Here is a 14946-nt window from a genome sequence, read left to right as displayed (position 1 = left end):
AAAAAAAAAAAGCTGTGTGAAGTACTGGAAAATTGTTTCCAAATTACATGTTCTAGTCTAGTCTGCTTATTTTTATTAAAAAAAAAATTATAGCTCTTACCAGTCTAGTTTGAGATTTTTCCATCTAAGAGAGGAGACTTACTTTGGTAGTTAACTCGTTCACATTAATATTGGGTTAATGTTAAGACTTGAGGTTTTCCACAAACTTGAGATCTTTAGGTTGTTACTAGGTTGGCTAGTTTTTCTGTAATTATTTGATGTATTTATACATTTACAGAAACTGGCATAGGCAATCTATTAAAGGAAAAACATTAGTAATCAGGATACTTGGGTTCTGGATCCATCTCTGCCTTTAAGTAGCAAATGATTTCAGTAATCTGAACCTTGATTGATTGATTGATTGATTGAGACAGTCTTGTCTGTCGCCTAGGCTGGAATGCAGTGGTGTGATCTCAACTTACTGCAACCTCCATCTCCTGGGTTCAAGTGATTCTCATGCCTCAGCCTCCCAAGTAGCAGGGATTATAGGCATATGCCACCACGCCTGGCTAATTTTTGTATTTTTTTTTTTTTTAATTAAAGTTGGGGTTTCACCATGATGGCCAGGCTGGTCTTGAACTCCTGACCTCAGGTGATCCACCCACCTCGGCCTTCCAAAGTGCTAGGGATTACAGGTGTGAGCCACCATGCCCGGCCTAATTTTTGTATTTTTAGTAGAGACTGGGTTTCACAATGTTGGCCAGGCTGGTCTTGAACTCATGAGCTCAAGAGATAGGCCCACCTCAGCATCCCTACATGATGGGATTACAGTTGTAAACCACTGGCGCCCAGCTGAATCTTTATTTCTTATCTTAAAAAAACATGGCGGTTAGATTTCTTGATCTCTGTCCAGCTCTAAAGTCCTCTAATTCAGGAAAACTGCCATTAATGATTTGATCATTTATCTTGAACTGTCTCATGTTTGGGACAGAGGGTTATGGCTGTCTTGTATTCCAGGGCTCCTGACAGCAGGTTAATTTTTCTACTGACCCTCACTGCCTGTGGTTTTAGGTTGTGTATGTGTTTAAAGCGGTTATTTAAGCACATACACAAACACGCATAGCAAACCATATTTACAACACATTGCGAGGCTCAGTTTTAAATGGCCTAGCTTTCTTAGGAAAATCCCAGTACAGGTTGAGTATCCCTTATCTGAAATGCTTGGGACTGGGAGTGTTTCCAATTTCTGATTTTTTTCGGTTTTTAAATATTTGCTTTATACATACTAGTTAAGCATCTCTAATCTGGAAATCTGAATTGTGCCGGTGAGCACTTCTTTTGAGCATCATGTTGGTACTCAAAAGTTTCAGATTTTGGTGCATTTTGGATTTTGGATTTTTGGATTATTGATTAATATTATATTATCAAGTCTATCCAATGAAGCTATCGTATTTTAAAACCAAATATAACTGTTTTTTGAAAAATATTACAAAAAGAAGTAAAATACTGCTTAAATACTTTCTCCCAAAGTTAGTCGTGTGTGTTTGGGCACTTATGAAATACATTTCCCAAGGCAGCATATCCAGAGTATTGGAACATTCAGTGATGATTTCTTAGGAATTGAAATATAAACTACAGTTGAAAACAAAATGACTTAGCTGGGCACAGCGTTGTTTTTCCCTAATCCCAGCTAATCTGGAAGCTGAAGTGGGGGATCGCTTGAGGCCAGTAGTTCAAGGCTGCAGTGAACTCTGATCACGCCTATGAATGGCCACCACTCCAGTCTGAGCAACAGTGAGACTGTGTCTCTTAAAAAAAAGAAAAAGATAATTATGTAATAGATTATATTCAAGCTAGCCTTTTCCCCTTCAGATAAGAATTAGACTTTTTATAGCTTTATTGTAGTGTAATTGACATATGATAAACTGTATTAAAATGTACTCTCTCTAAATATGTATGTATAGAACTGTCACCACAATCAAGATAGTGAACATATCCATCAATCCCCAAAATTTCCTTATGCCCCTTTATAATCTCTCCCTCCTATCCCTCCTTACTTCCTATCCCAAAATAACCACTGATTTACTTTCTGTCACTATAAATAAGCATAAACTTTCTTTTTCTTTCTTTCTTTCTTTCTTTCTCTTTCTTTCTTTCCTTCTTTCTTTTCTTTCTTTCTTCTTTCTTTCTTTCCTTCCTTCTTTTCTTTTCTTTCTTTTCTTCCTTTCTTCCTTTCTTTCCCTCCCTCCCTTCCTTCCTTCCTTCCTTCCTTCCTCCCTCCCTCCCTCCCTTTCGGTGGAGGTGCCAGGAAGTGAACTTGGGGACTAATTAGTTTGCATTTTGTAAAGCTTTTTCCCTGAAATCTCCCTCATCTAATATTAATATAGTGTACAATGCAGTGGCATTAACATGCACAATGGCTTGTAACGTTACTATTATTTATTTCTAAAACTTGAAATAGAAACTCTGTAACCAGTAACTCACCACTCCCCCCAGTACCCAGTAAACTCTAATCTATTTTCTGTCTCTATGAGTTTGCTTATTCTCTCTCTTTATACATGTATTTTGTTGTTGTTCTGTCATGTGGGCTGGAGTTCAGTGGCACGATCATAGCTCACTTCAGCTTTGACCTCCTTGGCTCAATCAGTCCTCCCTCCTCAGCCTTCCAGAATGCTGAGATTATAAATATGAGCCACCGTGCCTGGCCCCTTTTGCCTTTGCTAGATATTTTGTATAAGTGGAATCATATAACCTTTTGTGTCTTTTTTAAAAAATTAGTTCCAGGTACTATATGTATCATGTCAGTCTTTTGCTTAACATGGTGGTGTTATTTCTCATGCATATTGTAGATGAAGAGTATTGGAACTTAATTCCTTTTTAATAGTCAAATAATATTCCATTCCATGGTTATACCATGCTTCATTTATCTGTTCATCTGTTGATGGACACTTGGATTGTTTTCTCCTTTTAGCTATTGTAAATAGTGTTGTTAATACTAATACAATATCTGTTTGAGTTACAGTTTTTAATCCTTTGAGTATAAGTGGAATTTCTAGGTCATATAGCAATGCGGTGTTTAACTTTTTGAGGAACCACCAAACGGTTTTTCATTGTGTTAGCACCATTTTACATTTCTACCAGCAATGTATCAGCTATCTTCTTTTGAGATGGACTCTTGCCGTGTTGTCCAGGCTGGAGTGTAGTGGCATGATCTTGGCTCACTGCAACCTCCACCTCTTGGGTTCAAGCAATTATTGTGCCTCAGCCTTCTGAGTAGCTAGGATTACAGGTAAGCAGGTGTGTGCCACCACGCCCAGCTAATTTTTGTATTTTTTATTGCCATGTTACCCAGGCTGGCCTTGAACTCCTGACCTCAAGTGATCCACCTGCCTTGGCCTCCCAAAGTGCTGGGATTACAGGTGTGAACCACCGTGCCCACCCTCATATGTCTTTTAAAGAAACAAAAATCAAATTTTTGTCAAACAAAAGTCAAAGCTAATTCTTCTTGGAGAATTTTTTGTTAAAATAGCTTTTTAAAATAAAAACCAATCTCTCCATCAAAAACTATTTATTAGAGACTTCCTGTATGTGCCTAATTCTATGCTAGGTATTATGATACTACACAAAAATTGTAGACCATCTTGAATAATTTTAATCTAGTTGGGACGATAAAGCACATATTCAACAAACATTTATTGAACATATGAATGGAATTCAGAGGAGGACGAGATACCGTATACCTTTCCCTCTACCCTATTTATTTTTCCAATGTTGGCTTCTCTCCTATGCTTGAGAACCACATTTCTAATTGCCTGCTGGACATACCATCTGGACATATTATAGAAATCTCCAATCTAAAAAACCCAAAGTCAGACTTTCTGCTGCTTCCTGCCTTTCCATTTTCTTCTCCATCTTCCTGTATGTCATCCTTCCTTTTGTGTGGTCCCTCTCAGAATTCATCTTAGACTTGTCTATGAATGTCTTTTAAGCACCACCTCTTAACTAGTTGTACCACTGAAATGTCACACCTCCTGCCCTGCCTTGGAGGTTAGGCCTTTGGTAACTGTATCTTAGAGGATGAACTTGTGACTTCTTGGGATTACATGAAAACTAATCTTTCACTCCAGCCTTACCTCCTACAACTTTGCTCCTGGAACTTGGTATGATGTTTTCCCGGGTCTTGGACTATACTGTGACCTTTCACTTGCCTCAGTTATCTTTTCCCTTTTTATTAAGGTTGCAGCTTCCTACTTCATATTGGCCTGCAGCCTATTCTCTACTCTCAGAATGCTCTAAATCTTTCTGTTATGGTACTTAGAATGCTGTTTAAAACTCTGTCTTAATCCACTGATTGTGGGTAGAAATTGAGTTCTCTATGCCAGGCGAGGTGGCTCATGCCTGTAATCTCAGCACTTTGGGAGGCCAAGGCGGGCAAATCATAAGGTCAAGAGATCAAGACCATCCTGTTCAACATGGTGAAACCTCGTCAGTACTAAAAATACAAAAATTAGCTGGGCGTGGTAGCGCGTGCCTGTAGTCCCAGCTACTCAGGAGGCTGAGGTAGGAGAATCACTTGAACCTGGGAGGCAGAGGTTGCAGTGAGCTGAGATTGCATTACTGAACTCTAACCTGGTGACAGGTTCTTATTCATTTTAGCAAGAATTTACTGAACCTCTACTATGTGCTAAGCATTGTTCTTGATAATGGAAATACAATAAGTATGAGAAAGACTGTAAATAATAGTTTTACTTATAAGTAATAGAATTTCAAAAGTCTGAAGTGCTGTGAAGAAAATAAAGCCAGGTAAGGATATAAAGAATGCTGGAAAGGAGGTATTTTATTTGGTTGGGATGGTCAAAGAAGGTTTCTGTGAGGAGGTGACATGTAAACTGAGGCCAGGCATCGTGGCTCACACTTGTAATCTCAGCACTTTGGGAGGCAAAAGTGGAAGAATTGCTTGAGCCCAGGAGTTCAAGACCAGCCTGGGAAACATAGAGAGACCCTGTCTCTATAAAGAAACAAAAACAAATTAGCCAGGTATCATGGTGTGTACCTGTAGTCCTAGCTACCTGGAAGGCTGAGGTGGGAGGATTGCTTGGGCCTAGGAGTTCAAGGCTGTAGTGAGCTACGACCATGCCACTACACACCAGCCCGTGTGACAGAGTGAAATCCTGCCACTAAAAAAAAAGCTGAGACCCAATGGATGAGGACATACCTGTACAGATCTGGGAGATGATTATTCCAGGCAAAGAGAACTTGAGCAAGTACAGCGACCCTAAGAATGGAATCAGCTTGGCATGCTCCAGCAACCGCAAAAAGCCAGTAGAAAATAAGGGCGAAAAGGGAAGCGGTGTTCAGATCTCATAGGATATTAGAGTATTCCAGGTGAGAGAGAATAGTAGGTGGGTAGTGAGATGTGACTGGATTACAAATAGTTTGGCTCGTGGGGAGAGGATAAATATATTATTCAAGGCACAGCAGACAGGACTTACTGATGGATTGCATATGGGAATATAACATAGGGGAAAGAAAGATTGACATCTAGGTTTGGGGTTTAGGTTCTGATGCATTGTGTCTAGCACAGTGGTTAGCTTATAGTAGGAGCTTAAAATATGTTTATACTTTAATGAAGACCGGTACCCAGCCTCTAGGAGCTCACATAGAAAAGTTAGCCAGTCCAGCCAGAGAAGGCTTGGCACTCGAGAACATTGATGGAGTACGCAGGGGTTGCAGGCCCATGGATGGATCTGAGTTTTCCTCTGATGAGTAGTCATCTTAGCTTTTCCTCCAAAGGACTGGTCCTCTCACAGTATTAACTTCTCAGTCCAGGGCAAGGGCCTGGAAAGTAGCCTGTGCTCTAGCCATCCTGGTTGTAGCCATCTGTGAATGAAATGGAGAGGAATACAGAAGGCTTTGCTCATCCTTGGCCTCCCTGGGCCTTTATAGTGCTATGATCTTTCCCTGGACTTTCTGACAACAGTGAGTTAGAGGATCAGGTGGTACTGTATACATGGAGAATCTGTCTTGGTTGTACCTGTTTCTAGTTTATTTTTGTTTTTTTCTGAGAAAGGGTCTCATTCTGTCGCCCAGGCTGGAGTGCAGTGGCATGATCTCGGCTCACTTCAGCTTCCACCTCCCGGGTTCAAGCAATTCTCAGGCCTCAGCCTCCTGAGTAGCTGGATTACAGGCGTGTGCCATCACGCCTGGCTGCCTTTTGTATTTTTAGTAGAGACGGGGTTTCACCATGTTGCTGAGGCTGACCTCAAACAATCCACCCACCTCGGCCTCCTAAAGTGCCGGGATTATAGGTATGAGCCACTGCGCCTGGCCTAGTTTTGTTTTTCTAAAACTACCTTAAACTATTTTTTATCCATAAATGGAAAGGTAAAATGCTTTAGTGAAATAATACAACATCAGACCAGAAGATATATAATTATTTGCCAAATGAGTGATACAGTAAGTGACTTTCTCAAAAACTTTCAGGGCCTATGCATTGCCTGCAGATTAAAGGCTCACTTTCTTGACCCGGCATAAAGGGCCCTCCAGATCTCCCCCAGGTACCTCTGTTGGCTCCTCTCCCACTAATCCCCCATAAGCATTCTGCATTTTAAATATAACATTCTCATTTCTGATTCTTTTCCTCCATCATTAGAACTATTGCTGTTTGTGTTTTCTTCTCTGTCACCCATATTCCAAGCCTTCTCTCATCCTTTCAAATCTGACCTAGACTTCAGAGCCCGAGTTACATATGTTCTTCCCTTGAAGACTTTCTAAACAAACTATTCTCTTTCAGATTTCTCCCTGCTTAGGTGCCATAATCATAGTAGTCAGTAGCTTCTGGTTTTATTTAGCAGTGGGTTTGTAGCATACATACATAGGATAAAGCAAAGCATGATTATGGAACTTTGTGGATTCAGACTGGTGGCTGAGTTAGTTCTACTTGTGGGACTGTTTCTGAGAATACCTAAGTTTCTAAGAGCTGGAGATGAGAAAGGACCATGGCCATGAATGTAGAGAAAGGGAGAGGTGGGAACAAGATTGTTAATATTATTACTGGATCATTTTGGGTAGCAGCTAGGTGAAACTGGAATGTGTAGAATAGCTGAATTTAAGGTGTTCGGAAATATCTGAAATTAAAGAAGCTAATTAGATAGGAATAGTACCATATTAAAAAAGGATCTATTCTTGGGATCCCAAAATATGCATTTTATTACCTTGCTCTGTCATTTCTAAGCTGAATAAATTAGTAAATTGGGCCAGTCCTTTCACTTTTAACCTATCTATATCTTTGTATTTAAAGTGGGTTTCAAGTAGACAGCATAAAATTGGATCTTATTTTTTAATTCTATCTGACAGTCTCCATCTTTAATTGGCATGTTTAGACCATTTAGATTTAATGTGATATTTTTGGATTAAACTCTAACATCTTACCAGCTGTTTTCAGCTTGTTCTGTTTTTTATCTTTTATCTTTCTTTTCTACTTTCTCTTGTGTTGAGAGTTTTTTATGATTCTATTTTATTTCCACTATTATTATTTATATCTTTTTTAAAATGTAGTGGTTACTCTTAGGTTTAAAAGTACATCTTTAATCAGAGCCTATGTTCAAATAATATACTATTTCACATCTACTGTAAGACCTTATCATTTGCTGGGCATGGTAGCTTATGCCTGTAATCCCAGCACTTTGGGAGGCCAAAATAGGAGGATCACTTGAGCCCACGAGTTTGAGACTAGCCTGAACAACACAGTGAGACCTCATCTCTATTTTAAAAAATAATAATAATCAAAAAAAATTTTTAAAGACTTTAAAATTCCCAATCCCCCCTCCCATTCTGTGTGATTGTTGTGTCACACATTTATTTTGCATATCTGTAAACAAAATGCATCCCCATTTTTTGTTTAAACAGTTATCTTTTAGAGCAATTAAATATTTTTTAATTGAAATAATGAATTTTACTTTATTTGTTCCATTTCCTGGACTTTCTTTGTTACATAGAACTGAATTTCTGATTGGTATATTCTTTTTGCCTAAAGAACCTTCTGGAAACTGTCTCTCTCTCTGTGTCTCTCTGTGTCTCTCTCTGTGTTTCTCTCTCTCTACCCCTTCTCCTCTTCTCTTCTCCACTCCCTCTCTGTCTTTGTCTCCCTTCCTCCCCTCCTCTTCCTCTCCTCTTCCCCCCACATATATATATATGGTGCTGGTCTGCTGGCCTGAAATCCTCTTAGTGTTTATCTAAGAAAGTTTTCATTTCTTTTTCATCTTTTATTTATTTTATTTTATTTAAGACAGAATCTCTCTCTGTCACCCAGGCTGAAGTGCTGTGGCATGATCGCAGCTCATTGCAGTCTTAACCTCCCAGGCTCAAGCAATCCTCCTACCTCAGCCTTCCAAGTAGCTGGGGCCACAGGTACACACCACTATGCCTGGCCTCTTATCTTTTAAAAGATTTTTTTCTAGGTAAAGAATTCTGTGTTAAAGGTTGTATTTCTGGGGTCAGATGTGGTGGCTCACACCTATAGTCCTAGCACTTTGGGAAGCCAGGGTGAGAGGATCACTTCATGCCAAGAGTTTGAGACCAGCTTAGGGAGCTTAGTATCAAGACCCTGTCTCTAAAAAAAATTTAAAAATTAGCCGGGTGTGGTGGTGCACACCTGTAATCTTCACTACTCAGGAGGCTGAGGTGGGAGAATCACTTGAGCCCAGGAGTTGGAGGCCACAGTGAGCCATAATTGCATGCCGCTGCACTTCAGCCTGGGGAGCAGGGCAAGACTCTATTTCTAAAAAAGATACATATTTCTGGGATGTAAAGATACCACTCTATCATGTTCTGGCCTCCATGATTTCCAATAAGGAGTCTGCTATAATTATTATTTTTGTTTCTATATAAGTAATATATGTTTTTTCTTTGTCTTCAGGATTTTCGCTTTATCTTTTGTTTTCAGCAGCTTGAATGTCATATGTATAGGTGATGATTTTGTTTTTATATTTATCCTTCTTGGAATTCTCTGAGATTTTTGGAGATAGATATAAATGTAGAATATATATGTGTGTGTGTGTGTGTGTGTGTATACATATATACATATTTTGTTTGCTTGTTTGTTTTGTTTTCTTTTGAGACAGAGTTTCACTCTTGTTGCATAGACTGGAGTGCAATGGCACCATCTTCGCTCACTGCAACCTCCACCTCCTGGTTTCAAATGATTCTCCTGCCTCAGCATCCCGAGTAGCTGGGATTATGGGCATGTGCCACTATGCCCAGCTAATTATATATATATATATATATATGTATTTTTTTTTTTTTTTTTGAGACGGAGTTTCACTCATGTTACCCAGGCTGGAATGCAATGGCGCGATCTCCGCTCACCGCAACCTCCGCCTCCTGGGTTCAGGCAATTCTCCTGCCTCAGCCTCCTGAGTAGCTGGGATTACAGGCACGCACCACCATGCCCAGCTAATTTTTTGTATCTTTGGTAGAGATGGAGTTTCACCATGTTGACCAGGATGGTCTCGATCTCTTGACCTCGTGATCCACCCGCCTCGGCCTCCCAAAGTGCTGGGATTACAGACTTGAGCCACCGCGGCCGGCCTAATTTTATATTTTTAGTAGAGACAGGGTTTCAACATGTTGGTCAGGCTGGTCTCGAACTCCTGATGTCAGGTGACTTGAATCTGTATTTTGATGTCTCATTAATTTTGGAAATTTCTTGGCCATTATATCTTGAAATATTTCTTCTGCCCATTCTCTCTCTTCTTTTGGGATTTTAATTATGCATATGTTTGATACTTTGATGTGTCCCACAGCTCTTGGATATTATGGTACGTTGTTGATATTGGGTTTTTAAATTTTGTTTTGTTATTTAAATTGTTTTTGCATTTTAATTTAGGTAATTTCTGTTGACCTGTCTTTGAGTTCATTGATTCTTTCTTTGGTTTTCAGGTCTACTAATGATCCTATCAAAGGCATTCTTCATCTCTATTACTGTGTTTTTCACTTTTAGCATTACTTATTTGATTTTTTCTTATAGCTTCCATTTCTTTGTTGTATTTTCTAGTATTAATTTTTATCTATATTCTTCCCAGATAGCAGCCATACAGGGCAAGATTTTGATTCCATTAGTTTTTTCTTATGTCTCTTTTGCATATCTTAGGTTTGGAAAAACCTCTTGACCCAGAAATCACCAAGAGCTCTCCAAAATAGGACATTGGTGCACTCAAGCTAGCTCGAGAAAGCAGGAAATGAGAAGAGAGTCACAGACTGGTTGCATTGTGGAGCAAAGAGCTGCTGGGTGTATCCATCAACCTGATTGATTTTCTCAGGGTCAGTGGTCATCTAAGTCTATTCTTTCTTTCCTCATCTACTTCAGAAGACCATCAAAAGTTAACTATAGTTATAGTTAGTACCATAATGGAGGTACAACATGCTATTTACTCTTGTTAAACCTAAGCAACATGAATATGGGTTACTTTTACATATCTTGTGTTTTTGAATAAGTCATAGGTCCTGGATTTTGGCACTTTCGTAACATTAGGTTTATAGAACCTCACAAAGGCTCATTTTTCTGTCAGTTCCAAAACAGGAAACTTCCTGAGTCCTTCAGGAAATATATTGTCTCAGCTGGGTGTGGTGGCTCACACCTGTAATCTCAGCACTTTGGGAGACCAAAATGGGTGGATCACCTGAGGTTAGGCGTTCAAGACCAGCCTGACCAATATGGTGAAACCCTGTCTCTATTAATAATACATAAATTAGCTAGACGTGGTGGCATGCGCCTGTAATCCCAGCTAGTCAGGAGGCTGACACAGGAGAATTGCTTAAACTCAGGAGGCTGAGGTTGCAGTGAACCAAAATCATGCCACTGCACTCCAGCCTGAGCAACAGAGCAAAACTCTGTCTCAAAAAAAATAAAAAATAAAAAAATAAAAAATTGTCTCTATCTGGCCATAGTCACAAATGTTTGTTCATTTGTTGATTCATTGATTCAAATGTTTTGTAAGCCTGCTATCTCAGCGTTACTACATTACATTCAGATTACACTGATGAACAAGATGTCTTTCCTCCAGGAGCTGGAGATTCCTGCTTTGCTAATACAAGAGTATGGTTGGTAGTATAATAGAGGTGCAACATGCTATGGGACCCAGAGGGTGTAGTATTTCGTTTGGGCTGGGGGAGATTGGTCAGTGCTTTCTGGAAAAGGTAGCATTATAACTGGGTTTAAAAAAAATTATTAGGATCTTGACAGGCAGAGGTGGATGGCTATTCCAAGCTAAGTAAACAGCTAATGTAAAGGCACTAATTCTTGAAGTATTTGGTAAACAATTTATACTCTACTCCTTTGAGACCCTGGTTCATTTTCTTCTTTTACTCCTGTTATTTAACTTATTTTTTGTTGTTGTCCTTTCTCACTTTTGGTTATTTTTACCTCCTTCGTTTTCTTATAGTTCCTAGTGGTAGGTCTTACAGTATTAGTTTTATAGTGTAGGACCCAGAGATGGAGGATCACCTGTATTGCCTCCAATACAGGAAGTGCAGGGCAACATTATTCCTCTATTCAACCTGCGTTGCAGAGTGTGTACTTAGAATAGTAAAGTGAATTTTACATGAATGTGGGCCCTGCCCACATAGTGGAATAGACCAAAACCTTCTACAGCATGTGTTAGACACTTGGCCCATCAGCCCGTTCCATGCCCATTACATTCAACTTCCTCATGTCAACTTCTGTCTCCTCTTTCTTAGGAAGCAAGGGAGTACTGTTCAAAGACTCAAATGCATTCTGCCCTAGTTTATTTTTATTGCCAAAAACATTTATCTTTACCCTGCAACTTACTTTTTCTTCTGTTTATTTAATATTTAGCAGGTTGTTTAAAAAGGGACCCAAAATAAAAAAAAAAAAAAAAAAAAGGACCATCTTCCTTGTTCCAGGGACTGGTAGGTTGGGGTTAAGGTGACAGCAGGGGTTAAGACCAGATCCTATTTTGCAATCTGCCTGGGAGGTGAAAAACCTGGGAAGAAGACCACTGGTAGCATACGTGTGGAAAGGAAACAGGCTGCCCTTATACCTTTTCTGGAGGAAAAACTGCAGGGGGAGCCAGGCATATATGAAGAAGAATCCTTAGTGGTTTACACCCTGGAGAAGTCCTGTACCCAGCCAGTTATTTACTTTGACTTGGCTGTTTATGGTCTGGTTCTGGTCTTTTCTTTTGTCCGCTAACCAAGACAAATGAGTCTGAATTAAGGAAAAGGGACATAAGATACCTATTCCAAAAGTGAATTTCTCTTAACTCTCATAAAATGGCAAGTAGAATTGTTAGCACATATGAGCCCTGAGAATTACTTTATCGATGAACACTGGTATTTTCTCTGGTGTAGGAAGCTGAACCCCATCTCCAGAAATGTCTTCGGAAGGTAAAGAGCAACATGACCTTTCACCCAGAGACTCAGCTGAAGGAAATGATCCCAGTTCTCCATCTGGGATCCATCTGGAGCTTCAAAGGGAATCAAGTACTGACATGAAGCAATTTGAGACCAATGATCAATGCAGACCTTATCCTAGGATACTTATTGAGCGTCAAGAGAAATCAAATACAAACTTCAAGCAGTTTGTTATTAAAAAGCTGCAGAAGAATTGCCAGTGCAGTCCAACCAAAGCCAAAAATATGATTTTAGGTTTCCTTCCTGTTTTGCAGTGGCTCCCAAAATACGACCTAAAGAAAAACATTTTAGGGGATGTGATGTCAGGCTTGATTGTGGGCATTTTATTGGTGCCCCAGTCCATTGCTTATTCCCTACTGGCTGGCCAAGAACCTGTCTATGGTCTGTACACATCTTTTTTTGCCAGCATCATTTATTTCCTCTTGGGTACCTCCCGTCACATCTCTGTGGGCATTTTTGGAGTACTGTGCCTTATGATTGGTGAGACAGTTGACCGAGAACTACAGAAAGCAGGCTATGACAATGCCCATAGTGCTCCTTCCTTGGGAATGGTTTCAAATGTGAGCACATTATTAAATCATACATCAGACAGGATATGTGACAAAAGTTGCTATGCAATTATGGTTGGCAGCACTGTAACCTTTATGGCTGGAGTTTATCAGGTAAGATGCAATGAAACCAATTGGTTATTTCTAGAAATCTATTACGTGAAATGTCATCTCTGTATGGGATCTTAGGAATCACAATAATTAAAGGTATCATTTATCGAGAGCTCAGGGTATATAAAGGGTAGAGGCAAAATTCAAACCCTAACCAGGCCACAGGTAATATAAGGCAGGTTCTCTGGACCTCACACCACCTAGTACAACTCTTTAATTTTACATGTCAGAAAATCTTGGCTTTGCTTGAGATTATTTGTGGTTGGTTATTGGCAGAGTCAGCATTAGCAGTTAGGCAAGTGGGTAACAGAATGGGGGTTGAGAGTACAGGAGTTTTTCTTTCTTTTTTTTTTCTTGAGGCAGGGTCTCACTCTATCACCCAGGCTGGAGTGCAGTGGGACTATCTTAGTTCATTGCAACCTCTGCCTCCCTGGCTTAAGCAATCCTCCTACCTCAGCCTCCTAAGTGGTTAGGCCTACAGGCACGTGCTACCACACCTGGCTAATTTTTGTATTTTTTGTAGAGACAGGGTTTTGCCATGTCACCTAGGCTGGTTTTGAACTCCTGAGCTCAAGCAATCCTCCAGTCTTGGCCTCCCAAAGTGCTGGAATTATAGGCGTGCGCCATCACACCCAGCCTCAAATTCTAAATGTCCCTCACCTTCCATTAGAATTGCTAATCTATTGAGTGACTCTTACTAAAGGTAGTAGTTCTCTTGCATTATTGGGGAGGGAGGGAAAAAGTTGGGGACCACAGTTTCATATTATCAGCCAGGAGAAAGGATTAGAAATCAAATTCTTCTTGAGTCTCCTATAGAATCCACTAATCTGTCATTCTCATCATGCCCCTGGCTTTTGGCATCCAGGAGTCAGTGCCAGGATTAAACCTCTTCTGTAATATAGGCATTTCAAACCAACGAGGGAAAGGGAAGAGTAGTTCACTTTATTTAGTGCTCAGATGAGTGGGGAGGGAGAGTGAGGATGGTGTGAAGATGAGCTGTGCTTCTCAGAGTCTACTTACTTACTTATTTATTCATTTATTTATAAAGAGACAGGGTCTGTCCATGACCAACCTAGGTTGGTCTCAAACTCCTGGACTCAAGTGATCCTCCCAACACAGCATCCCAAAATGCTGGGATTACAGGCATGAGCCATTGCTCCCAGCCAATTTTTGCTTTTTTGTCAGTATGCCTCACCAAGAAGGAGGAAGGCATAATAGAATTCTGAAAACTTACTAGAAAGAGGAAAAAATAAGTAAAATGCAGAATTATTGTTAATATGGGAGACAGTATGGCATCAGTACATATATACTACATGAAAATGGTTTCTTAGTATGAGGTTAAAGATAATTGTACAATAATTTTTAAAATGTGATTCTATTTTTATGTGAATCTAGTTTTTTGTTTTACCAATTAAAACTTCACTTGTACACTTGCTCTTAGCCAAAAGGCTGAGAAGCAGTAAGACTTCACTTTTACAGTAATGATTGTATTTAAGGAAAATACATGGTTTCTTAACTAGAAGAATTTTTCCAACTTGAAGTTTTCTTCTGGATCCTTGAGAATTTTTTTCTTTTAAAAGAGATCTGTTCTGGCTGGGCACGGTGGCTCACGCCTGTAATCCCAACACTTTGGGAGGCCGAGGCAGGTGGATCACGAGCCAAGAGATCAAGACCATCCTGGCCATCATGGTGAAACCCCATCTCTACTGAAAATACAAAAAAATTAGCTGGGTGTGGTGGCACACACTTGTAGTCTTAGCTACTCGGGAGGCTGAGGCATGAAAATCACTTGAACCCAGGAGGTGGAGGTTGCAATGAGCCAAGATCGTGCCACTGCACTCCAGCCTAGTGACAGAGTGAGACTCTGTCTCAAAAA

General features: G+C 39.9%; 1 protein-coding gene across 5 annotated transcripts in view; it reads left to right on the top strand.

Annotated features, from left to right (window-relative positions):
- The window catches only part of SLC26A2 (solute carrier family 26 member 2), a 22457-nt gene that overhangs the window by 4232 nt on the left and 3279 nt on the right, over positions 1 to 14946 (top strand). For 3 of the 5 annotated variants that reach the window (XM_017531321.2, XM_017531318.2, XM_017531319.2), the window contains exon 2: positions 12349 to 13073. In XM_017531321.2, coding sequence (XP_017386810.1) covers positions 12372 to 13073 — 702 coding nt within the window. In that variant the 5' untranslated portion in view covers positions 12349 to 12371. Of the gene's footprint in view, positions 1 to 10129; positions 10300 to 12348; positions 13074 to 14946 lie in introns of all 5 variants that reach the window. The other 2 variants (XM_037739547.1, XM_017531320.2) reach the window with 1 other exon arrangement.

This window comes from Cebus imitator, unplaced genomic scaffold (genome assembly GCF_001604975.1).
Source record: "Cebus imitator isolate Cc_AM_T3 unplaced genomic scaffold, Cebus_imitator-1.0 Scaffold71, whole genome shotgun sequence".
Lineage (NCBI taxonomy): Eukaryota > Metazoa > Chordata > Mammalia > Primates > Cebidae > Cebus > Cebus imitator.
Note: the sequence above shows the minus strand (reverse complement) of the source record. Positions and strands in the feature narration are given on the sequence as shown.